General features: G+C 54.3%; 4 protein-coding genes across 4 annotated transcripts; 1 reads left to right on the top strand and 3 right to left on the bottom strand.

Annotated features, from left to right (window-relative positions):
* Positions 1 to 283: 283 nt before the first annotated feature.
* Positions 284 to 1315, bottom strand: Triagg1_436 (uncharacterized protein; the record flags this gene model as incomplete). Its single annotated transcript, XM_062899364.1, has 4 exons — positions 284 to 301; positions 360 to 649; positions 751 to 1180; positions 1274 to 1315. 4 exons carry the CDS (start codon positions 1313 to 1315, stop codon positions 284 to 286), a joined length of 780 nt encoding a protein of 259 aa, XP_062760786.1.
* A 1250-nt stretch (positions 1316 to 2565) lies between these two features.
* Positions 2566 to 4762, bottom strand: Triagg1_435 (uncharacterized protein; the record flags this gene model as incomplete). Its single annotated transcript, XM_062899353.1, has 5 exons — positions 2566 to 3224; positions 3300 to 3751; positions 3836 to 4314; positions 4405 to 4634; positions 4714 to 4762. The coding sequence occupies 5 exons, from the start codon at positions 4760 to 4762 to the stop codon at positions 2566 to 2568; spliced, it is 1869 nt and encodes a 622-aa protein (XP_062760785.1).
* Positions 4763 to 6174: 1412 nt separating this feature from the next.
* Positions 6175 to 8214, top strand: Triagg1_433 (uncharacterized protein; the record flags this gene model as incomplete). Its single annotated transcript, XM_062899341.1, has 1 exon — positions 6175 to 8214. One exon carries the CDS (start codon positions 6175 to 6177, stop codon positions 8212 to 8214), a length of 2040 nt encoding a protein of 679 aa, XP_062760783.1.
* A 990-nt stretch (positions 8215 to 9204) lies between these two features.
* Positions 9205 to 24917, bottom strand: Triagg1_432 (uncharacterized protein; the record flags this gene model as incomplete). Its single annotated transcript, XM_062899330.1, has 2 exons — positions 9205 to 10650; positions 11073 to 24917. The coding sequence occupies 2 exons, from the start codon at positions 24915 to 24917 to the stop codon at positions 9205 to 9207; spliced, it is 15291 nt and encodes a 5096-aa protein (XP_062760782.1).
* Between the last annotated feature and the right edge of the window lie 33 nt (positions 24918 to 24950).

Here is a 24950-nt window from a genome sequence, read left to right as displayed (position 1 = left end):
TCGACAAGGTTCTTCGAGATAATTATCGGCAGGCAAGACTAAAGGCTAAACACGTGCTCGTTTCATTTTTTCTTTTGCTACAGATCATGATTAGAAAATAAAAGGAAAAAGGCCTTTGACAATATTCTCGATATCCATTTCTCCTCTCCTCTCTCTGTCCTCGTCGGGGAAAACACCAGCCGCGATTGAAGGGCTGTGTGTCGTCTCCTGCCTATGGCCCGGTCTGGTTTTATGCGGAGATTGTGTGTTGGGTCGTCTGAATCGGGAGTGTGGGTGTAATTATTTACTCGTCGTCACCAATCTGACTCCACGTTAGCATGCTACAAGTTTGGTAGTAGAGAGCAGGGGAAAAGACAAACCTTTGGTGCGAGGTAGAAGCGCAGGTAGCTGCTGCCGGAGAGGTTGTACTCGACCAAGAGCGGCACCTCGCTGGAGAGGCAGATCTTGACCTGGGTGGACAGGACAGCAGCCTTGCAGAAGTTGACCAGGTACTTGAGGGAAAAGGTCAGGGACACGGGCTCTGTCAACTCAATGTCGACATTGCTCTCGGGCTTTTCGACGGAGGTGTGGCTTCTCAGAGTGACGGAGCCATTACCAATGTCACCGTTGCAGGAGAATTTGACACCATCCTTGGAAGCCTCAATACCAACTGCCAGCGAGATGAAACATTAGCTTCTCCATTATTGGATAAACACGCACACAATCCCTCTCAAAGTGATTGGCGCCAGGAGCGTTGTTCTTGTTCCATACCTGACTCTGACATGGCTGCCAGATCTGTGCAGATTCTCCGGAACTCGGCCGAAGGCATGGTAATCGTGGCCGCATACTCGGTCTCAGGAATGCCCAGGTGCTCCTGGTCAATGTCCATGAGCTTGAGGTCGTACTCGCTGATGCGGTCCTCTCCGCTGCTCTCGAACAGCAGGTTCATGACATCGGGAGCGTCCTCGGCCTTGATCGTCAAGATATCATCGTTCTGGGCGGCCCGTAGCACCTTTGTGAGAGACGTCAGGTTGACACCAAGAGCAATGTTGCGGTCGCATCGGTATGGCGAGAAGCCCTCGGCCTTGAGCATCATCGACACGAGGGCGACGTGCGAGTTGTCCATGGCCTGCAGCGCGATGCCGGAGTCATTGCAGTCAAAGTTGCAGTCTTGGACGAGGTCCTTGATGGCATCAACCACCTGCGAGAATCAATTTCGTGGTCAGCCGCGGGTCATTGGCCAAGTAAGGGACCACGAGGGCGTCTGGAAAGATGTGGGATTGGGTCAATGTACCTTCTTCAGGATGCTAGCCTGTTCCAACCGTGCCTCCAACATTTCTACCGCGTGTTAGATGTGCTTCTGCCGTTGCTCTGAGGCTTGAATTGGGCAGTTTGGGCGTGGGGGAAAAACAAGGAGGGGATGCACGCAATTTGCTGCAGGGCTCAGCACGTACTGGATGAATGTGTGATGAAAAGTAAAGGAGAGAGATTTAAAAGAGAGAAGAGTTTGATGAAGAGTTTGAAGGAGAGTCGGAGTCAATCGGTGCGTAACTGGAGGGCCAGAGTCGCAGGTGTTGGTTGGTGAAGAAGGAAAATGCACGTTCTTGGTGGAGGAAGCTCGAGGTAGCAGGCAGAAAAAGCACTTAACACGAGGCTCGAAGCTGTGGGCAGGTCGAGACGCGTCTGGCGGGCGACGCCAACCTTACGCGGGGCATTTTTAGTGCCCAGCTGAATGCGAGGTACCTTGCGTGCCGTGGATTGGCAGCCTACACGCGAGGTACTGTCCATCATTGATACTGCTGGAAGCTACCTCTACCTTGTACACAGGTAGGCAGCTGCACAGGGGAGCACCACCTAAGCCTACAGGCTACAGTGGACGCCAGAGGCACTATACAATTTCGGTAAAGGTACTAGGTACTCAGAGGCACCTATCAAGCGTGAGAAACATGCAACTCCTCGCGTTGGCAGACGCAGGGACGGCAGCAAGGGGAGACATGTACGAGACATCACATAGTAGCATAAGGTAAAGAGATGAAATACATAAGTAATGAATGTTGAGAGCATACAAGTATATGCAACCTCCCGCTCCGGTTCCTTGGTCTAAAATAACTGCATCCACGGCAGTCAATTTGGTGGCCCCATCATCTCATCCATCTATGCGCATGCCAACTTACACCCCTCGTGCCATGATAATCTGCCAAATGTTTAGTACACACATGTAGTAGTTATATACAAAGATTGTGGTGCGTTTCGATCCCATCATACGCCTTGTCTAAACGAGTCCGAGCCAGTCAACACAAAAGAGAAAAATAAAAAAGGACATCTGCCGCCGCCACCAAACTGACCGGGATCTAGAGTAATAATCACAACAAATACAAAAGCAAGCACCCCGAAACCCCTAGCCGTTGCACCGTGTCTTGCCCCATTGTACGAAGTAGAGAAAGGAGAAAAATAACCAAGGACAGATCAACAAAGAAAGAAATGTAAAACGATAACGAGAGATGTGATGCTGCCATGCGCCTGTACATGTAACGTAAAATGTAGGAAAGTAATGGTTCGTCGTCGAGACTTGTGTGTGAGTAGAGCTCACATCGAGACCTTGCGGGTTCCAGCAGGAGCACTGCTTCGTTTCTGGGGCCGTAGGCTGATGACCGTTTCCAGCTCTCTCAGCATGCCCTTGGTGGCCTCCAACTGCTGACGTGCCAACGCCCTCTGCTCCCTCTCTTCTTTGACCTTTGCAATTCTCTCCTCTCGCGTCAGCATGCTCCGAGGTCGCGGCTTTGCTACAGCTTCGAAGATCTCCTGGTCGTCTTCGGCGTCGTTGATATCGGACGCCGGCGGAGACTCGCCAGTCAAAGCCTTGAAGGCCTCTGCGGCACCTCCCTCGCCGATTGTAGTGAGTCCGCTCAGGGAGCTGGCGGGCGATAGCAACGTGCTTATTGATGAAAGTCTCTTCTCGTTCCTGTCAATGCCCTGGGCCAAAGCGGCTCTGCCTTCTTCCCACGCCGCCATGAGCATTCTAAGGTCCACTCCAATGGAGTCATACTGTGACATGAGATTGGGCCCCAGTTCGGAGATGTCGTTGGAGTCGTCTAGCGCTCTATCGGATTCTTCTCGTAGCAGGTGAAGTTTGGCTTGCAAGCCTCGGATTCCGGTTGACATGGAACTGAGCTTGCGCAGCTGGGAGCGCCATCTCTCTTTGCCCGGCGTAAGGGGCATCTGTGGAGTTGGTGGTGCGGGAAACGCTGTAAATAGTTAGAAACTCTGCCTATATCACGAGGGATGCTGAAGAAAAGGGAGGGGTGGTGTCAGTCACTTACATTCTTCCTCGCTTAGTATCCCTTGCAGCTTTTCAAACACAGACTTGGTCGAGATGTTGACGCTTTGCAGCGACTCCACCGCAGCTGTCCAACGCAGCAGGTCTTTGGCCTCCCCATTCGCATCCAGAGCCAACAGGGCGCAGAGGAGCATCTTTCGGGTGGTATGAAACCGCGCGGCAAGAATTTTCAACGTTCTCAACGACTCCAGGTCGTCAAACTCGGCCGCATTGAAACCCAGGCGGGAATCCGAAATGTCAAAGTCGCTCACGTCGTACATGTCGTAGTACTTCTCCAGCTCCATCTGCTCCGCGAAGCCCCTGACAACATCGGACACCTGGTTGTACGTCTGCAGAACCTCTGCAAGCGAGTTTTTGAGCGCCTTGCGCAGCCGAACACATTTTCTGCTTTGGGTACGATCCTCGAGCCGACTGACCGGTGGAAGGGGGACACTACTGTAGGGGTGTCAGTTTGTGATGTATATAAAGTACAGCCATGGCCGGAGAGGCTATGGCTGTTAGAGAAGAGAGAAAACTGACATTCGGTATCCACGCGAGACCAGCTCAACTTCTTGGACCAGCGAGAGCGTAGCTTCGGTTGCGCTATCAAGGTTTTGCGAGTTCGATATGAATGTGGATATTTCAGCCAAGGACTGTTCTCTCCGGTAGCGAAGCCATTGTCGTCGCACAAAGACTTGTCCTACCAAGACCGCCGCTGCAGCAACAATAAGCACCAGTATTAGGCGTCGTTTCGTTACATGCCATGGCGCACTACTCAGTGCCCAGCTTAGGAAGACTGCGAGAGCTAGCGCTCCGACGACGGACACTATAATACCTTCGGTCGAGAGCAGAGATTGGTCATTGCTATCCGCGGTCGAGGACGGCGTTTTCAGGGCCGGCGGACGGTGTCCTCCTAGCAGGGAATGGCCGTTGAGCAGCTGCGAGGCAATGATTGTATATCTGAATTGTTCGAGGAACCGGGCGTTGTCTGCACGATCGAGGCTCGCAGCCAGAAGGGCCTACATGGTATGGTTCAAGTCAGGTTAGCTCATGAGGTGTGTGTGGAGCAGGAGCGGTGAAGCTTCCACAGCATCAGGCGTTCAACATACGGAGCAGCTTTTCTTGAGTGATTGCAGCGTCAAGGGCTGCTGGGCTTGTGGTTGCTCGGCAAGATCCAGCTTGCTGGGAGCGTTGCGAAATCGAGCCTTGACCAACGGACGGCCGGACGGCGCAAAGGGAGTCGGGCTCGCAGGAGCCGAGGAATCGGACGCTATTGACAACTGGTGATCGGGAGTGCCGTCCATGGGAGCCCATTCCGCCTCCGACAGGTTACCTCCATCTTCACAAGTCACATCGACCGGTCAGCATGCGCAGGATTCGGGGGGATAGCAGGCGGCCATGCGGAAGCCTCAACATACCTCTGAGGTAGTCGGCTAGAGGCGTCTCTTCATATACCACGGGCTCCATCAGCAATTTTCATAAGCGACTTTCGAGGTTGGACAGCAACAACGAAGGGACACGCAGAGCCATGGAGCCCGCAGCGAGCTAGGCAGTCGAGGAATGCGATGGTGGATATGGGCGAAGCTGTGGTACTGGAACGGTGTAATGCGAAGTAATGCGATGCGCTGCGATGAGCTGATACAAGTAGGTACAGCGCAAGCTCCGGCCAAGCTCCGTGGTCCCGTCGTGCGCCTTTGTTGATTGTTTTGTTTCGAGCTTTGTTTTTGTCTTTCGCTTGCCTCGTTGTTTGGTTTCAGGGAGAAGTCAGTGAAACAGAAGAGAGTCACTCTTTTTGATGTTCAGGGGAGGGAAGCGAAAGCGGGTTGGCGGTTCGCGTGCCCTGCGGACTAGCGAACGCAAATAACCAGCAGCTTCACAGTCGCTTGCGGTCGCTCGGGATCAGGTGCAAGGATGGATCGGCCATGCATGGATCGGCCCCGTCAGCTCATTTGGGGCTCCGAGATTGGAAGACGGGGGGATGCGTGTGCTGAGTGAGGCGGTGCGAATGTGTTAATGTTAATGTCACTGGCACCTTGGCGGAGGAGCGTCGAGGCTTCTCCATATTCGCATGTCGCATGGCGTCCCGATTGGTGCATGACATGCGACCTGTATGTATCAGGCAGTGCGTCTACAGTAAGGAGTCGGTACGGGGTCCCTTGTGTACATGGCCCGTGCAAATTGCAGGTACCCGGTGCTCCGTGCCAGATACTAATTCTACTAGGTAGGGAGTACCGGTAAGCTGTTCAGCACTGGACCCCAGCGTTGCGTGGAGATTGAGCATGGAATCCGGATGTGAAAGAAAGTCGATGATTTACTACGACAAGCATTTGCTCGAGTAATTAAAAGTCCAGTTCTTAAAATAACATCTGCTCTTATAGTCATATTTCTCCAGCATCTACCGGCCTAGTAATACTACGATGGCCATATTTCTCTAGCATCTACTACTGCAGTTATATTTCTCGAGTATCAATAGCACGCAGAGGGACTAGAGGTATTTACGATACGGGATGCTGAATAGCACAATTGGGATGCTGAAGAGACATTTCCCAAATATATTGAAGGTACCTCCACCATTCGGAGTACATCCGTGCCTCTGTACTCGTACCTGATCTGTTAGTACCTCTTGACAGGTACTTCCACGTTGGTGCTTTACTGTACCTCCACCCACCCCCACCGGAACTACAGTTTTTCCCGACAGCCCGCGGGCCATCGAAACCCATGTATCGAATTCTTGATGGAAGCTCCCAAGATCCAAGCAAGCAACAGCTCACCAAGACGCCGAGGCGCTGTCGCATCTTCCCAACCCCGAACACCACTGCAATGGCTCGACGATAACTCTCACCGCTATCCCGTCAAATCCCCTCGTCCGCGGCGCTGCAATGCCAGTGCGGTCCGCGGCGCAATGCCGTCCCGTGGGACGTGTTTCTCACTCGTCCGCCGTCTGGATCACAGACTCAATGCTTCGGCAGGCCATTGAGCACTATCACCGCCAATTCCCCCCTGCCGCGTCGTGTCGACGACTCAGCTCGCACTCTGGGCCCCTCGAGAGCCGCCGTCGCCAGCTGGGCAAGCGTAGCATGACGGGAATCATGCCCTCGTCGTCAACGTATCCCCCGCTATGGCACTTTGACATTGCCTGGGTTCCCAGCGAATGGAAATGGGAGCCGCCATCTACTATGGAGGAACGAAAGAGAAAGAAGCAGGCAATCAATCCCTCGGCGCTCTTTGATGGCCTAATATCGTGGCTCGAAAAGTCGGATGCCGATAAACCGTTTATTCAGCCCCCGTCAGCAGACATTGCCTTTTCTAGCATATCAAGCGGAGGAGCTACCGCAGCCGAATATACTTATGATAATGTCTCGATACCGACAAAGTTACCCCAGGAGTTGGCGGTATTACGAGACAGAATTCTTCTTCTTGAAACCGTGGATGATGGAGCGTTGGAGAAGTTGAGAAAGTTGTTTCGGCGTGACTATTGCCTCAGGATGGAAACTGCGTCCCTATCTGTCGAAGAATTGCGTCTTTCCATGGAGCCCCTCGATCAAATTTTGAGAGACAAGATATCAGACCCGAGAATGGCAGATGGATTCGTCGCTAGAATTCGCCGCACCGTCTTGACCGGTCTTGGTGTTGCCCAAAAGAGGAATCCTGATAATGTCGCTGTGCTGGATCTCTGGATGGCATTTGCCAATATTGTTTCCACTACGGGAGGTGATTACCAGAACATCAGGCTTTTCAAACGAATGATGAGTTTGATGCCGGCCTGGGTGCGATCTCAGATTCCCATGGATCAGATATCAACCTTGGCGCAATGCTTTGTCATGGCTCAAGCGAGCAGCGGCAATCTTCCCAAGCGTTGGACAGCCACCGCAGCTCAATTCGGAGAGGCCCTTTCGATGCTGAGCCCCGCGCAAATACAGACTTTGGATACCGACATGGCCGCTCTTTTTTCACAGCAAGAGCAGGACCTGGAGACTAGTCGGAAATTACGATTTTCATGGCTGATGGCCAAAGCATACAATCCAACAACAACTAATGAAGCGTTTACACAATCTTACCGAGATTTGATCATGTCTCATGGGATTGATCCACGACATATCCAACTGTGGCAGATTATAGTCGGCCGATTAAGATCAGCGGGCACCATCAGTGATGATGCCCACTCTGAGCTTACACAAACGCAGTACAGCTCCTTGTCAAAACGATGGGTGGCCTTGTTCTCCACAATCCATGGCCTTCCCAACGCCAGCAGCATCTTGACACAGCTTTACAGCTTCTTCAAGGACGTCAATCAAACAGACGCCCTCATTCACGCTGTATCCTCACTTCCACTCTCCCGAATATCCATCGACTCAGCGCGGACAATAGCCACGTCATGTGACGATCACAGACTCGCCCTACAGCTCTATGAAGCTCTTCGACTACGACTCGGCCAGGAATCACACATCACAACGTGGGGCTGGGAGGCATGGGCTCCCTACGTCGAACGCATCATCAAAGATGCAGAAATCACACGGCCGGTGCACTGGCAAGCCATGGACCTCACGCGGCTCGCAACGGCGCCCACCGCGGCTCCGGAGGAAATCGCCCGCGAGATCCAGGCCAAGATGGCCCTCGTCGACCGCATGGGCCAGTGGTACTTGGAGGCGGCGCACCTCAACGACCGCCAGAAGCTGCGGCGCCTGCAGCGGTGCGCAAGCGTCCAGCGAAGCTTGACCAGGGCCGTCTCGCCGCTGGTGCTGGCGCGCGTGGCCGACGTCGTGACACGGGACCTGCAAAGGGGCGAATGGGGCCGCACGACGTGGTTGCAGTGGCTTCTGGGCATGGTTGCGCAGATGCACGGCGACGAGCACGCCAGCGAGGTGTCCAAGACGCTCGACGGGTGGAGGTGGATGGTTGAGCGTCACAAGGCGCCTTGAGGGGGGCCCATGATGCATCTCGTCTGGACTAGCCATGTGCGGCAAGATTGATTTGCCGTTGAAGAAGAAATGAATACATGAGATGAAGCCAAAGCAACTCAACAAATCCATTCCAACGTCCCTACAAAGTCACGCAACACAACACAAAAGGGCACACAGAAGAGGGGGAATTGCCCAAAAGAGGCGCTGGATCGGGGCGGGTAAATGCCCAAAGGTGGAGAGACGAATGCCCAAACGCATGCAGGTTTTCCGTCATCTCGAGACCATTCCGGGCCAATTCGCTCAGACCTGCAGGATACTATTAGATACTATCAGATAGGTAGTGGCATCTATACGGGCACCTAGTCTTCACGACTGATTGGGCTACGGTAGAGAAAAAGGAACTTTGAATGTCAATACTATGTGTCTTTTCTTTGGTGGAGAACTTTCTAGTTTTTTCATTTCATCAAATCGTAATCTAGACCCAAGGCCAAAAACAGAAATAACCAAAAAAAAACAAAATTAAGAAGAGACGCATAAGTGAAAAAAAAGGAATTCATGGCATAAAAAAATCGAATAAAACACACACACAAATGCTGTCGATAATTAAGTACATGGCGCTCCAGAAGTCCGACGGAAAGGTTTCATCATCCATCAAAACCAAAGGAGATAAAAACAGATAGGTCCGTTCGCAGGAACAAGGAAATTTTTTTTCCAATGGGATATCGTATCATCAAACCATGTTGAAACATGTTGCGTTGCTTTCCCGCAGTCCGTCCAGTAGACAAATAGAAAAGAAGAAAGAAGAGGAAAAACATAGCTGTAATGAAAACAACAATAAAAAAGTAACCCAGTAAAACAGATATATGTACGGAAAAAAAAAGGAAAAACACACCATCGCTCAACTTTTTTCTCAAGCCGTACGTATGAATGGAAGAAAGAAAAGAAGAAGAAAAAAAGGACATCATAAGCATCATCATCATCATCTCTCTCCCCGTCTCGTCGTCTTCCTTAGATGACATCAGACGTTCTAGTGCTAGGAGAATTGGTACCGCCGCTCAGACGGCCAGTGCCTGTAGAAACTCTCCCCCCGTCAGATGGCGTGGGTTGGCGCGTGAGTTTGCTACGAGCAATGAGCACCTGGGCGGAATGGACAACAATCTCCTCGTCGTTGGAGCCATCGTCATCTCCCTTCTTGACGACGAGAGGGAAGAGGACAACGCGCACAATGGCGCCGCGAGCCTCGAGCTCTTCGTTGGTCAGCTTCAGCGAGGACGGACTCCGCTCATTCATCATGGACGCATTGAATTGGACAGTCTGGACAAGCTCGCCGTCTGCGTCGTATTCCGGCTGCAGAGGCGGCAGCATCATGTACTCGGCCTTTTGCGTGCGCATCTCAATGGAGAGGTGGACGGCCTCGTGCATGACCCTGCGTAGCTGGGCTTGGATCTGGGCCTCCAGGTTGGAAGGCGGCGGGAGGACCTTGCATAGTGTCTGGTAAATGGCCTGGACCACGGCTTCCGTGTCCAGGTCTCGTTGCCTCTTGAATGTGTCGCGCTTGGAGAGCAACGTGAGGGTAACGGCACGCCATTGGCGTACGGCTTGTGGTGGGCCAACTTCTGTCAGCAGCTTTTCCAGCGACTTGAGCTTCTGTCGCTGCTCTCGGTCCATTCCAAAGAGGTAGCGGGTAAAGACGAACTCCCAAATCATGTTCATGGTCATGGACATGAAAATGTCCCGCCGCCTGACTCTGTCGTTGAGGTACCTGTCGACGTCAGAGCCATCCAGGACGGCGTTGTCAAGGCGGTCGATGATCTTCTCATCGTTGATCTCGCTTGTCAGGCGGCAGGCCCGCATGTCGGAGAATTTGGAAAAGCGCAGAACCCACTGCTGGACATGGGAGCAGAGCTGCTGGCAGCGGTGGTCAAAGTAGTCCTCATCCTTGATGTTGAGGAACTGCACGTCGGCAGCCTTGGACTCGAGAATCTGACGCTGCAGCTCACGGATCTTTTCCTTGGCGGCGTCTAGCTTGGCCGTCAGGCTTGCAATCTGGGCGTCCTTGTCGCGCAGAGCCTGCATCAGGGCATCCTGGTTCTCGCCCCGGTCGGCGTGGACCTGCAGGTCCGCGTAGCGGCTGTTGTCCTTGTTGGCCAGCTCGGCGTTGGCGCTGCTGAGGCCATCATTGACCTCGGTCAGGCGAGAGACCTCGCCTCGCAGGAACTTGAGCGTCTGCTTGAGACTCTCGATCTGGGTGTCCCGGTCGGAAAGAGCGGTGACGACACGATGGCTCAGGTGCTGGTCGGTGCTATGGCGAGCATCGGAGAGCAGGCGGTTCTCGGCTATGAGCTGCTCGACTCGGGCCTCGAGCTCGAGGACTTGCATGCTCTGACGCCGACGCATACTGTGAGGCCTTGTTGGTGATAAGGGCGAGCCGATGCGGCCCTCGCCGAAACCATCCTATAGAAAGCCCAATGTGTTAGAACGAAGCGACGCCGACGAGGCCAGTAAGAAGAAAATGCAATGAGAAGAATGAATAATAAAATTAACAGCTATAATTCGGTAAATAAAAAAACACAATCGGAAGAATGCCCGCAAATGACCAAACACGACATGCAAGCACTTCGGCAGCAGGCAATCAGAAAAGCCAGAAGCTGAGGGTGCAGACCTTTCGCAGCAGTTGGGCGGAGCTGCTGGGGGTGGGAAAAATCACGAGGCTGGGCGGTGAGGGCGCTGCCAGTTTGGGTGGCTGGGCTGGGCGCTGGGGGGAGAGAGAAAAAAAATAAACACAGCTCGGACCGTGCTCATGCACGCCGGTGGATCGGGTCATTTGCGGGCACAAATCATGTGACGAGAGCTTCAAAGAGAGTCCTTTCACTCACGTATACGTCGGGCTTGTCCTTTGCGCGCGCGCGGCCTTCATTGGCAACGGGCGCCTCCGACGACGGCTTCGACGCTGCTGGTCTTGAGGTTGACGTTGGCGTTGGCGTTGGCGTTGGCGTTGGGATTGGGCTCGGGTTGGTGCTGGTGTCGGTGGCGGGCATCGGGCTGGGGATCGGGTTCGGCGCGATGGAGCTGGTGCTGCTGTTTGGCTGGCGCAGCGAGAAGCGCCTCTCCGCCCGTCTCAGCAGCGGCGGCGTTGGATTCGACGAGGACCGCACTGTGCTGCCGTCCTGGCGCGAGAATCTCAGCCCTTCAGGGGTCCGCTGTCGCACCAGCCCGCTGTTGGGCGTGCCTCGACCGGGGTCGGCCCGCGCCTCATCTCCCGTCTGGCGTCTTGTGGCTGACGGGATCTTGCTGTCTGAGACGCTTCGAGGCTGCTCCGTCGCTGGCATCAGCGGCACTGACGGCGACTCCGGGCGCTGGAGCCCCGGCCCAATCTGCGCGCTGACGGCTCGTCGCAGGCTTCGTAGAGGTGCTGATGTAACTGGTGATGTGACCGACCGTTTCAGCGCTGGAGGAGCGTCGAGTTGTTCCGTAGACATGGACGCGGGCATTGGCGACACCCTTCCGTTTGCAAGCCGTCCAAAGCCCATCCCGGTGATGGCTCCGTAGCCTTTCCTAGTGGGACTGGTTCTCCCCGTTGGAGTCTCCGGTCGTGTTCCTGTTCCCGTCAACACTCGTTCCCTGGTACCCGGTATGGTCTTCTTTTCAGGGTCCTTGGCCGCCTCTCGTAGCGACGTAGGCTCCCGCAGTTTCTGGCCGCCCAGTGTAGATCGTCGTAGGCGTCTCTGGGGCTGGCGCTCTGGCGTCCTGTTCATCGGCTCAGGAGTCTTGAGCTGTGCCATGGCGGCTTCTAGCCAGTCTGCATCGACCCCGCTGTCGCGCACTTTCTCCTCGTTGTCTTCAAAGGGGATCGTGCTTGTGCTGTGTCTCCTTGATCGGCTTGGGGGGCTTCCGGAAAACCCACTGTCTCTGTAAAAGCCAACTTCCGAGGCTGTCGCTTCGGCTTCCGCCTCCGGCAGCTCTTCAACGGAGGGCAACCCGCGTGGCGACAACCTATAATCAGATAAATCGTAGTCAGATATTTCAGACATCATGTCCATTGGGGGAAGCACCGATATTTCCGATGCTTCCCGAAGAAGCCCACCGATCGGATCCTCCACTTGGGCATTCCGTTTCAGTAGCTCAAAAGGCCCCAAGACTTCCATTGCCTCAAGAATTGGGCTGTCGACCAACTGTCCTCCAAAATATTCTCCACGCTTAAACCTCCTTTCAACGACATCCCCATCATCTCCGGCCTCCACAATGCTTTCAGTCCGCTTTGGTGTAGTAGGTGTGTCGGATTGTGCTTGACGTCTCTTGCGCCTCTTTGGTGTGGTAGGGCTGCCACTCCTTTGCAAGAAATCATCGATTGTTTCGATTTTTGTCTCCCAGCTCCTCTCGTCACCGCTTTTCCGAAGAGCTGGATTCCCTAAAAAAGACTCCTCGTTGGGGTCTTCCTTGTCATCTTCCCCTATAGGGTCTTTGTCTCTGTCCCTAGTCTTCTTTTTTTTAGGGCCGAACCGTTCAGACAGGAATCCGAGCCATTGGTTAGATCCTTGGCTGGATGCTGAGCCTGGCCTCATGCTTTTCGGATCCTTTCCCTTTGGCGATTGGGATCCAGAAAAGGATGAGGCTCGCTTCTCAACTTGCAGTTCTGACCCTGCAGGCTCATCACTTGCCGTGTTGTCTGTTTGGCTATTCCTTCGCGGTGTAGAAATCTCCGAGGGCTCCTCAACCAGAGCTGCATCTTGAATCATCTGAGCCTGCTTACCACCTAGGTAGTCTTGAGGCGGTCTCTCGTCCGGGGCTAGCTCTAGACTTCTCGAAAGGTCAGATTCGGACCTTTTCCCAGAAGACTTGCCCCAGTTGCCCGTAAACATATCCCATGCGTTTTCTGGCTCTTCCTCGATCTGTTCTCCAGAAGGACGTGACAGCTCGGAATCCTGGTTGTCAGGCGGGTTTGTAGCTTCTTTCAGTCGTGGAGATCCTACATCTTCTCCGCTAGCATCTTCAGGGATAGTATCTAGCGGTATAGTGATGCTTCCAGCCCGCTGGCTCTGCGGAGGGTCTATTGGCTCAGGATCATCCGCAAATTCAGACAAAAGTTCGTCAATGTCTCTTGACCCACCGGCCCCTGTGGCTGGGGGCTCGGCGGCAGCACCCTCTCCGACATTGGAAGATGGATTCTGTTCCTTGTCGACATGTTCATCGGAAATAGAGGGCTGGCTGTCATTGGCATTAGGCACACTGCCCGCGAGGTTGGGATTCGAAGTCTGTGGAAGACTCGGCAGCGAGGATGACGGATCACTTCCGCGTTCACTTCCGCGTTCACTTCCGCCACTGCGAGACTTCTTGCGCTTGTGCTTCTTGCCTCCCTTCTTCTTTTTCTTCTTCCTGTGTCGATCTCTGTGGGCATGTCCTTCTACGCGCGGAGTACCAGTCACCTCAAAGCCGGTAAGTCTTGACGTAGAGTCATTTGGTCCACCGTATCTGGGATACCCAACTTCGCTATGCTGGTATGACATATCGGAGACATACGAAGCGTCATCGTCGCTGTCTTCTTCACTTCCTGAGGAGTCTGCTGCTCCAGGGACGGACAAGAACACGGATGAGTTTTTGCGAGACTTGTCCGATTCCCAGGTTCTTGACTGTCGAACCTCGGGGGAATCAGGGACAAATGATTTTTGTTGGCGCTCCTCTGTAGGCTCCTTGGAAATCTCCTCCTGGGGTTCAGTCGGCAAAGCAGCCTCAGGTTCAGGCTGATCAACCGGTTCAATAGACAGCGGTTCTTCAATTGGCAGACTTATTGCCTCAGCCCGTGGTACATCGCTTTCTGAAACGACAGTAGGCTCGATCGATTTGCCATGAGTCGGCTCCAACGCGTGAGATTCCGAAATTGTGTCGAGCTCAGGAGCCTGAGTATCAGGCTGAACTGTTTCCGTAGGCTTCAGAGCAACAGCTGTCTCTCTTTCTAGGATATCGGGTACAAGATCATCCTGCTCAGCTATACTGGCTGAATCAAGAGGGTGAGAGTTGTATATCTCTTCAGTAGCAGATTGATATTGGGCTTCATCCTTCCACGCGACTGGATCTACGACAGCTTCCTCGACAGCAGCTGCTGCTGCACGAGCACGTCTTCGAGCCTTCTTCCTCTCCTTCTTGGCAAGTTTTTTAGCCGTTGCCTCGTCTACATCCTGCAGTGGAGAGTCTGTCGTAGACGGCTCAAGCTCCTTGGACTGTGACTCGTGCTCACTTTCATCGTCAGATGAGTCATGGTGAGGCTCTTCCAGCTTGGGCTCCTGGATCTCTGATACTGGCTCCTGTTGGAGTTCTCCAAGTGTTAGCTCTTGCCGGGTTTCTTCAAGTGTTGGCTCTTGCTGAATCTCTTCAAAGACAGGATTCAGTCCCTTGTCAGACTCTTCAACTACTGACTCTGGTTCAGGCTCATCAGACTTTGGTTCTTGCTGGTGTTCATCAGAGGCCTGTTCCAACGGAAGTTCTTCGGGTTTCAATTCTGGCTGAGCTTCCTCAAGCTTGGGCTCTTCCTCAGCAGGAGCATCTGTCGTTGCACTAGGGACCTCTGGCTGTGAATCGTCAACATCACCAGCTGCTTCCTTGTCTTCGACGACCGGGATGATGCCCCGAGTCGTCTCGGAAAGGCCAGAGTCAACAACATCTGCAGGATCAGAGCGTGCTTCATCAACCACAGACGTATCATTGTCCAAGCGTGAAGCATCATTGGCATCCGTAACCGGATCCGAACCCGGTAACGTGGTGTCGATCGAGTCTTCCTTAATACTCTCTACCGGGGCCTCGAATTGGTCTAGGCTTTCAGCCACAGCTGATCCTTGGCGTTCATTTCCAGGCTCATTAATCTCCTTTTCAGTTGGTGGCTGAGCCTCTTGCGGTGCCAGGGGTTCTTCAGTCTGTTGCTCGGCCTCTGTAGCAGGCTCAAGCTCTCCGCTAGGATCTTGAAGCTCCGTATTTACAGGAGCGACAGCACCATCCTGGGCGAGATTCATTTGTTCAGAATCTTCGGTTTGAAGGGGATGCTCCGACTCCAATTTCTCCTCTGCGTTTGGCGATGTAATTGACGGTGTAACTATTTCAGCTTCCAGTGTGGGTTGTTCCAGTTCAGATGTAATATTAGATTCTTGGGGAAAGCTGTTTTCCACTGAGGGGTCTAAAGTACCAGTCGAATCAAGTTCTACAGATCGTTCGGGATGTTCCGATTTCTCTTCTCTCTTTTCCGCGTCGAGATCCTCAGTGTCGTTATTCTCCATCTCCGGCCTATGCTCCTCTTCGTAAATTGGTCGAGCATCCTCGGAAGTTCCAGTTTCTAAATGCGTATCAGACGTGGTATCGACGTCAACCTCCCTAGATTTGTCTCCAGAACCCTCATTTTCCAAGTCGGTGTTGTTCATTGGTAGCTGCAATCCATCATCGGCAGCCTCCTGTTCTGCTTTGGGTTCTAGATCCAGTTCTCGTTCGGCCTCCTGGAGTGGCATTGTCTCCGGTTCCTGCAGAGATACAGGCTCCACATCCTTGGCCTCATGGTATTCATCGTGTAGCTCGGAGGGCCTTGAATCCAGTGTGCTCTGCTCTTCTTGCTGAGTCACATCTAGGTTCAAATCCTGACCAGAGGGTTGCTCAATTGCCATGCCATCTTGTGCCTTGTGTTCCTCTTGTAAAGTAGGCAATTGGGATGTTTCAGACTCCATCAGAGGCGCAGAGTCGATGGCAACCGGCTCCTGCTCTTCGATATTCTGGCTCTCATCAGCTGAAAGAATCTCCCTTGTCTCTGGCAGGGCCTCAATTGGTGCTTCAAGAGGAGCTTCGAGAGAGGACGGCTCCACATGTCCGTCTGGAGTCATCTCAGGTTCTTGCTTTTGCTTTGTCGGCTCAAGGTCAAGAGAGACTGAAGTTTCTTGTCTTTCTTCGTTGTCTCCCTCTTCTGGTGGATTAGTTTCTTTGAGCTCAGGCTCCTGGATAGTAGCATCGGGGGCTGCGGTAGACAGTTGCTCGTCAACCAGTTCGCGCTCTTCAATAGATGGGGCGATATCAGCGGTATCTGTGAGTTCCTCGAGTTCACCCTGATGCTCCAGTGCTGGAACATCAACTTCAGGCTCTACAAGGCCTTCCAAGGGTTCAAGTTCGGCAGCCTTGGAGTCGCCTTCATCTGCAGCACTAGGTGCCGGAGGTGGTGGTCGAGAAGGCTCCTCGGGGGCTTCAACAGCATCCAAAGATTCAGCTTCGTTTGTAATGCCAGGAATGGAGGGGGGCGGTCGAGAAGGCTCCTCTGGTATTACGACGGCTTCTGGAGATTCAAACCCGTCCGCCTTGGAATCGCCTTCATCCGCAGCATTCGGTACCGGAGGTGGCATTCGAGAAGGTTCCTCAGGGACTACCGGGACTTCAGAGTATTCAGGTTCGATAGCTTTGGAGTCTCCTTCATCTGCAGCATCAGGTACTGGGGGTGGCATTCGAGAAGGCTCCTCGGGGACTGCAAAACTCTCGTCCATCTGTGTTGGCTCGTAGCTAGCAGGGTATTGCTGAGTAGGGTACTCAGAAGGAGCATCATCCTGAGTGAACAATGGCTCAGAAATGTCAGAGACAAATGATGGCAGCTGAGGAGGAGCCCAGCCGAGAGGTTTGCTGTCTGGTGTCTCGGCTATTTCACCAATGGATCGCGGTACACTTTCATCCATTTGTGGTTCAAGAGAGACGTCTTCTACTACGGCTGTAGCATCGGATTTCCCTCCAATGGGCTCCAGATATCTGGTCTCTTCAGCGATCTGCTGCTCGGGTTGGTCCTCAGATCGACCAATGCTCCAGGCTGATTCCTCTGGTATAGTCTCCAGTGTTGGTTCGATGGATTCTTGATCGGGTGTCTTTTCAGGAGCCGAATCTTCTAGTAAATCCTCCAACGACTCTTCCAAGATAGGGGACAGTTGGTCGCTGAAGGGTGCATCTCGATCAAACTCGTCTTCACCCTCAATACCGTCTTCTTCCATGATTGTGGGCAACATTGCGTCTTCGTATTCAGGAGCCCATTCGCGATCAGCAGAAGGCGATTCTTCTCGCGGAACAGATGCTAATTCCTCAGCATCTGAGGCCAGTGAGTCAGTGACATCTGCATCGACATGCTCTTCAGCTACAGCAGGAGATTCAATAGGCGCCTCCTCCACCGCAGGCTCCACCTCATCAGTCACCATTACCTCTCGATCTTCATCAGCAGAGTCATAGTCTTCTCCTTCAGCAGGCAAATCGGCAGGAACCTCCTCAGTGGAAACTAGGTCAGATTCGGCGCTAACGGGAGCAGAGACCTCTTCCTGTAAGGGAAACTCTTCCTGTAGGGGAGCAAGAGTTTCGGGCTTTTCTTCGACAGCAATAGTCTCATCCTCGACCTGAATGCTCCTCTTTTCACTGTCTTGCTCATCGCTCAGCTCTGGTGCGAGTGTATCTGCCTCGTCAACCCTGGTATGATCTGAATGTGGAATCGGTTCACTATCGGTATTCGCCCACTTCAAAAGCTCATCCTCCAAGCCGCCTGCATCGTTGTTTGTACTCTCGACAGCAGTTGATGGTATAGTTTGTGGCTCTTCGGTCTCAGCCAGAGGTGTAGGCTCGGACACAGGCTCCAAGCCCTCGCGGGGAGTGAACTCGGGAGATGCGGCGACTTCTTGTGCTTTTTCAATTATAGGTTCCTCCGCAATCTCTCGTGTGAACTGGTCCGGGGCCTCGGATACAGGCTCCTGAGTAAAGGATTCCTTGGCAAGATCAAGAGGTATTTCTTCCACTGCTTCTACTGCATCAACAGGTGGAGGCTGTGTAAGGGATTCGGAATCATTTCGATCAAGCTCTGTAGCAAGTTCTTTTGTGGCATCGGAGGGCATCTCAGTGACAGGTTCCACGACTGGCATAATGATAGACTCTGCGGGTTCATTGGCATGTTGAATGGGGGTGTCATGGGGGGCTTCTGCTGCTGCGGTTGCCGCCTTGCTCTTCTTCTTCCTCTTTCTCTTCTTCTTCTTCTTCTTTTTCTTCTTCTTGCTCTTCTTAGAGCTCGATGACACAACAGAAACAGCCCCCAAAGTTTCGACAGACGCCGTCATATCGCGAACCGCGTGGCCCTCTTCCCCAACGTGCTTTCCGACATCTGCAACAGCGTGTTCTTCCTCTTCCTCAGAATCTTCCTCCGACTCTTCAGAATCTTCAGAGTCGTCTTCCTCCTCCGTTTCCTCCTCTTCTTCCGACTCCTCGGAGTCTTCAATAACTGGAGATGGCTCAGGCTTCCTCGGGTATTCCTGCCCGGCATCTCTTTGGACAGGCACAGGCTCCTCCAAGACAGGCTCAGCTTTTACTTCGGTAGCAGCTTCAGTGATTGTGCGAGACTTTGCAGCCGGGATGGTACCAATGACAATTTCTTCAACCTCTTCAGAATCCGAGTGTTGAATTGATTCAGCAATGGCGTCATACGAGAGCTCTTCAGACACAGGTACAATGTCGAAAGTCTCAGTGTCTGGTGCCTCAGCAACCTCATCAAGAGGCTCAAAAACCGCCACTGGCTCTTTGCCCAACTCAAGTTCCGGTCCAGAAGCATAACGTTCAGGCTCTGGTTCCGACTCATCTTCAACCATCACAGGCTGTGCTTTGCGTTCCTTGATCGGAGTATATTCGTCTGAGAATCCCCTGTCGGTATCCAGAGCAGACTCCTTGGCAAGAACCGATTCCGGAACTCCAACAAATGCGGCCAATGTCTCGTCGGCCGTAGGTTGAGCAGCTAAGTCGGGGTCGATATCCGCATCAGGTAAAAGGGACATGTTCTTACCCTTTGTTGACGATTCCTCGGCGGATTCTAGTAAGGGGTCTAGATAGCTGGGGCTCCCCTGGCGGGCCTGGGCCTGGTCCTTTGGGACATTCTCAATGCTAGGCAAAGTCTCAATCACCTTATCCACAGACGCCAGTTCTGAATGTTCCGGTACCTTGTCCTCAAAGAATTTTGCGGGTCTTGAAAATTCGGGAATCGCGCCAAGCATCGATGGCTCAATGGGCGGCGGTTCAAATAGATCATCATCGTCATTTATATCAGCAGGCGAGGTGCGTGCGGTCTCGAAGTCATCGGAAGCGTCTGCTGATGTCAATTCTTCGGCATGATGGCGAATATCTTTGTTGGGAGAGAGGAAGCGCCGTGTAGGAGTTGTAGGGCTCGGTATGGCTTGAGCATCCACTGTCCTAGCCGATTGGCCCGACGAAGGCGTCGACTCAACGGGAGCAGGTTCGTCGTAATCGCCTAGAGTGTTGTTGTTAGTAGGCGGAACCGGCAGCTCATACACCAAGTCTGCCTTTGGCGTGGAACCTTCGGATCCCTCGTCGGATACAGATCTACCCATTGTCGGAATGTCGGTCTGGAGTCGGAGTTGATGATCAGTAGAGCTGAACCCATCGTTTGGAGGCATGGGGCTTCGGAAGTCTTCAGGACGTAGTCGTAGTGCAGATGACTTGTCCTCCTCCCGGTCAGACATTGCTCCGCCCTCGGCTTCGCTCGAGACTTCACTGGGCGGCAGAGGCGGTAGCTCTTCGCCTTTGAGATCCGCTGATCCGCGCCTGGCATGCTCGAGAAGCATCAGAGGCATAAACTCTTTGGTGCTATCCCAGGAGGTTGGTCGCGGTGGCGTACGGGGAGGCTTAAAGGCCAGTACTGGGCTGGAAGGGCTAGACCCGATACCCCTGAGCAGTGCTAGAGGGACAGCAGTGTTGCTGTGTGCCCTGTTGCGGGAGCTTGACAAGCTATTCTCTTGATTGCTCCGTTGCCGGCGATGGGTTCTTTCGAATCTCCGGCTTCGATCTTCATCCGGTGTCCCAGGGCGACTGTCGGGCAGGCCCGGCAGCTTGTCAAGACTAGCATCTAGGGGGGTACCCGGTTCGCTTGGAGGTAGAGGGAGCAGGTCACCATAGTAAGGGTCAATAGCGATTGCTCGGGGAGCAATCACGGGGTAGACATCTTCATCCTCCCGGCTCGAGCCAGGGAGATCTCGCGAGATGTTCTCCGGGTCCGAGGAGACATCGGCGGCATTTGAGCGAGTCAAGGCCGTTGCTGCGGATGCAGCAAGGCTCGCTAGGCCGGCACCCGCGCCAAGGATGCCGGCTTGCTCAAAAAAAGAGTCTCCCTTTTCATTAATGACTTCTTTGCCGCCGGACTTGAAGATGCCTGAAAGAAAGCCAGACTTTTTCCCGGAAGAGTCTTTGCGTTTGCGCGATGAAACGGGTTTCTCGCTATTATCATTATACTGTGAAGATTTGCTCTCCCGGCTTCTCGGCCTTCTTTCATCATCATGATCGTCTGTGGGACCATCTCTCGAATATGGCGGCGGCGGCTCGTTGCCGTCATTTAGACGAAGGTCTTTCTCTGTGCCGCTCCGGCGCTTCGGCCGGGTGCTCCTCCTGCTAGAGGTGGACAGCTCTGAAGCCACCACAGACCTTCGCGTAGATCTTGGCGAACTGTCCCAGTCTTCCCAGTCTTCGACACTAAAGACGGTGGCCTCGTCACCAGGCACCGAAATCCTTGAGATTTCAGTACCCTCGTCGCCCGGTATGGACAGCCCGGAACGTTCGTCATCAAGACGGGAAGACCGTCGCTTCTTCTTCTTTTTCTTCTTTGACTTGTTGGTAGGAGCATAATCGGAGGCACTATCATCCAATTTGGCCAGAGCTTCCGGGTGGAGTGGTGTCCTTGTCGGAGGCTGTTCAGGGTCAGGTTCGTGCCTTGGTCCAGCCTCTGTTGTCTCGGGCTCCTCGGTTTGGTTGGATTGTCTCATCTGGAGGAACTTCTCCAGCCTCTCTCTCTCGGCTTTTTTATCCTCGTTATCGTCTTGGGCCTCAGAAACCGGCTCCAAGCCACGCGACTCTAGTACTTCTCGTGGAGGCTGAATCTCGCCTGATTGTCGTCTCTGGAGAAACTTCTCCAGCATGTTTCGTCGCTCATTATTCTGAGGAGGTGTGACTGGCCGTTCCACTACCACCGGCGTTTCGACCGGCTCGACCGGCTGAGAGGGCGGTTTGATTTCACCAGACTGTCGCATCTGAAGGTATTTTTCCAGTGCGTTGAGCTTCCGTTGCTTCTGGGTTTTCTCATCCTCCGACTCCTCTGTATCAGCCAACGAGAGCTCCTCGTCGTCTGCGACTACTTCCCTGTCTCTTGCCAGATCGCCTTCTGGAGCTGGTACAGGCTCTTCAGCTGATCGCTCGGCATCGGCACGGTCCACAACAGGGGTCACGTTTGTACTCAGGCGAGAGCCTCGGCGCCGGAAATCTGGATCGTCAATTACAATATTAGGATCGAAACCGCTCTTCTCTAGGCCGGCTGCCACGGTAGCTGCGAACTCGAGATCATCGGAAAAGGTCCCAGGCATCTGTTCAGGCTCAGGGCTAGCCGGCTTGGGGCCAGGAACAGGTGGTGCGCCGTTGACATCGTCATCGGCAGGCAGATCGCGGCTCCGCGACGCCGTGTGCCGATCAAGCTCAGTGGTCGGTTCGGCGGTGCCAGCGGCCATCATGGCGGCGATCTTGCCCCATTGGCTAATCTTGCTGAGACGGGGCCTGGGTTTTTCCTCCGCCTCAGCCAACTCGTTTGGGGATTCTGCACGGCTACGAGATTCGGGAGATTCGACTACGAATCGCTTTGTCGAGTTTTCGCCCCAAGTGACCGACTTGCCGCTTGGTGACGAGTGTATTGCCTCGCCCTTTGCATCAGACTCTTCATCGTCGGATGACGCAATTGAGTCTGATTCGTTTTCAATCTCTCGAGATGCAGGCACCTCCGCCGGTCGCTTCAGCCCTACAGATGTGGAATCAGGGCTGGGCACGGGAGTGGGACGAACGATATTCAGCAAGGGACGTTCACGCTCGCATGAAGCGTCCCGGGACTTGAATCTCGCGGCATCAGCCCCATTGGTGGCTCGGAACCGGTCAGTTTCGTGTGGGAAGATTTCATTGTCAATCCTGACATCGGCATTGGGAGGGGCATAAGGGTTGCTGTCGTCGTCGTCATGTTCCCTATCTTCCATGCTGGGAGGTGCGACAATGGCAAACGACTCCTCGGCCGACGGCTTCTCCCATTTGTCCACCACGGATTCATCAGGGGAGTGGCTGCGAGACCGAATCTCATCGGAGGCAATCTTTCGCGCAATCACAGACTCACGATAATATCTGTCGGCATCTTCCTGGACAGCGTCCTTTGCTGGCCTGCTTCGATCTCGAGAACCATCGTCCGAGTATTCACGGCGTTTACGCTCTCGCGACCGCTCTTCCTCAACAGCAATGGCGGAGGCGACGGCAACGGCAGCGACCGGGATCGTCGAATGCTTGGCCTCATCCAGGATAGACCGAGCATCCTTTTCCTCCTGTTCGTATTCGTACCCACCCCTGGGGTCTCTACCCCGAGACTCACTCTCACCTCCCCTTCTCCTCTCTTCGGCTGCTCTCTCAATCTCATACGAGTCCTTTCGACTGAGCCTGATGTCCGCATTGCTGTGCGGTCGCAACGGCATTTGAGATGGAGGAGGTGCAGAGGCAGGGGCTGGCGAGGGGCCGGTAAAGTTGGGAACACGATCAACGGTGACGATTTCGGGTGTTGGTTGCCGGCGGGGCGTGTTGAACTGGGGAGTGTTGAAAGCATCATCGGCAACCTGGTATTGAAAAGGGTCAACAATGGGGTTTGCAACGGGCTGGGCAGTCGTCTCAACATTCCGGTCACCTGCCTTTGTCGCACGAGCGGGTTGCGGGGGTTGCTGCTGTTGCCTCTGGGTATTACGGAGTTGATCCTCGCGTAGCTGGGCTTCACGCTTCTCCGCATCCCGCATATGAGCATCGTAGGTAGTCTGGTATTTCAGGCTCTCCTTGCGCTCTTCTGGATGAAGCTCCATCCAGGTCCGGCCATCTCTAGGCAGGTCAGACGAGTCTTTGGCATAGTCGGGCATTTGGCGGTTGGATTCTAGTGGAGGGGAGTCATTATCGTTTCGGCGGTTATAGTATACCTCCGGATTGGCCCTCCGCCGCTCCAGTTCTTCAAAGGGTGCCTGGTCCCGCTGGAAATAATCTTCCTCTGGATCCGGACGGGTGAGCTTAACATTATCGCGATAAATGCGGTCTTCGGTCCAAGGCCCTCGTTGATCCGCCATGGCAGCTGCTGCCGCGGCTGCTGCAGCCGCAACACCGCCGCTCAGAGTAGGGTCAAGGCTCCCACTGTTAGATGACAGCTGACGGCGGTAGCTATTTCGCGAATCTCGCCGACCGGCCTCAAAGACCTTTTTAGAGACGGGCACCATGGGGATTGGCTGCTGGAGGGGGATGGGTGCCGGGCGGTGGGTGGAATCGGCCTGCGATTCACCAGTGGCCGGTCGGTCATTGTCGTAACGATTTGAGTTGATGGAAGCCGGAGGTGGTTGTTCATCTCCAAACCCACAGGGGGTGTGAACCAGCCCACGCAACGAGTTGACCGGACCGAAGAGGCGGGGATCCACAACTGAACTCTTCCTGCTATGGTACGTAGGTCTGGAGCTGGCAACGGAAGAGGCGGCGGCCCCGGTGGCGGCCCCGGCGGCGGCTCCCACGAAACCGGACAGTGCGACGTTGGAGCGCGAAGAATCACCGCCGTAGGCCAGAGCAGACGTGCTGTCATCGCTTGAGGAGCTCTCGGAAGAATCGCCGTCGTCGTCGGAGGCCGACTCCCAGTCGGATTCATCAGAAGATGATGCGCGGTGCTTCTTGGAGCCCGCCAGGCCTCGTTTCTTGGCTTCCTTTCTGCTCTTTCGCAGTGCACTGATGGCGGCGGCAGTGGATGCTAGTCCGGACGGCCGGGTTTTTCCCACAGCACGTAGGTCCTCCTCGTTGGACCTCCGGGCAAGGTCCGACAGCTGACGCCCAATGGCAAGAATCTCTTCGTCCGTCTTATTACGCTTCCCCTCATTAAGTAGTTTAGGGGACGGCCTGGAGGCGGCGGCTGGGGGATACTGCGGTTGTTGTTGCTGCTGTCGAGAGCCCGATACGGCGGAGCCCGCAACGGAGCTGCTGTAGCGCGTGGACCGATCCTTTTCCTTCTTGACGAAACCGGTGCCGTATGCCATGTCGGAATTGATCGACGAGTGGGACGAGTTGCTGCCGCCGCCAAAGAAGACGCCGCGGCGCTTCTTGGTGCCGCTGCCCCTGCGGCGATGCCGGCGGCGCACTTCCGACGGGGCCTTGACAAAGGTGCTGATGAAGCTTCCAAAGCGGGAGGTGGGATACACTCGCGAGATTTCCGTGTACGAGGAGGACGAGGAGGATGGCGACGAGGACAGCGAGCCCGACGAGGCCCGGGACCGAGGCTGGGCCGCATCCTGGGTGGGCGTCTGGTGCTGCGGCATTGGCAGCGACATGTGCTGGTACTGCTGCGGATAGGGATACTGCTGCTGCGGCGGTGAGGGGAAGGCCTGTTGCTGCAGCGGCAGCGGAGGCTGGTGTGGTTGTTGTTGCTGAAATTGGGAGGAGTGAAACTGAGGTTGAGGTTGAGGTTGAGGTTGAGATTGAGGCGGAGGCTGATACGGCTGCTGCTGCTGCTGTGGGCTGTCGGCGCTGTAGCTGCCCGGCATCTGCTGAGGCGTGATGCTGCTAGGCGACGAGTACAGGCTCTCCTCGCGCGACAGTCGCTTCTCGCGCCTCCGCCTCCTGGAGCTCTCCGGGCTCCGGCGGCGGGGATGAGGCATCGTGGGACCTGGCTGGGCGGCTGGGCACTCGCT

This window comes from Trichoderma aggressivum (genome assembly GCF_033847375.1).
Source record: "Trichoderma aggressivum f. europaeum strain CBS 100526 chromosome Unknown scaffold_001, whole genome shotgun sequence".
NCBI classification, from domain to species: Eukaryota; Fungi; Ascomycota; class Sordariomycetes; order Hypocreales; family Hypocreaceae; genus Trichoderma; species Trichoderma aggressivum.
Note: the sequence above shows the minus strand (reverse complement) of the source record. Positions and strands in the feature narration are given on the sequence as shown.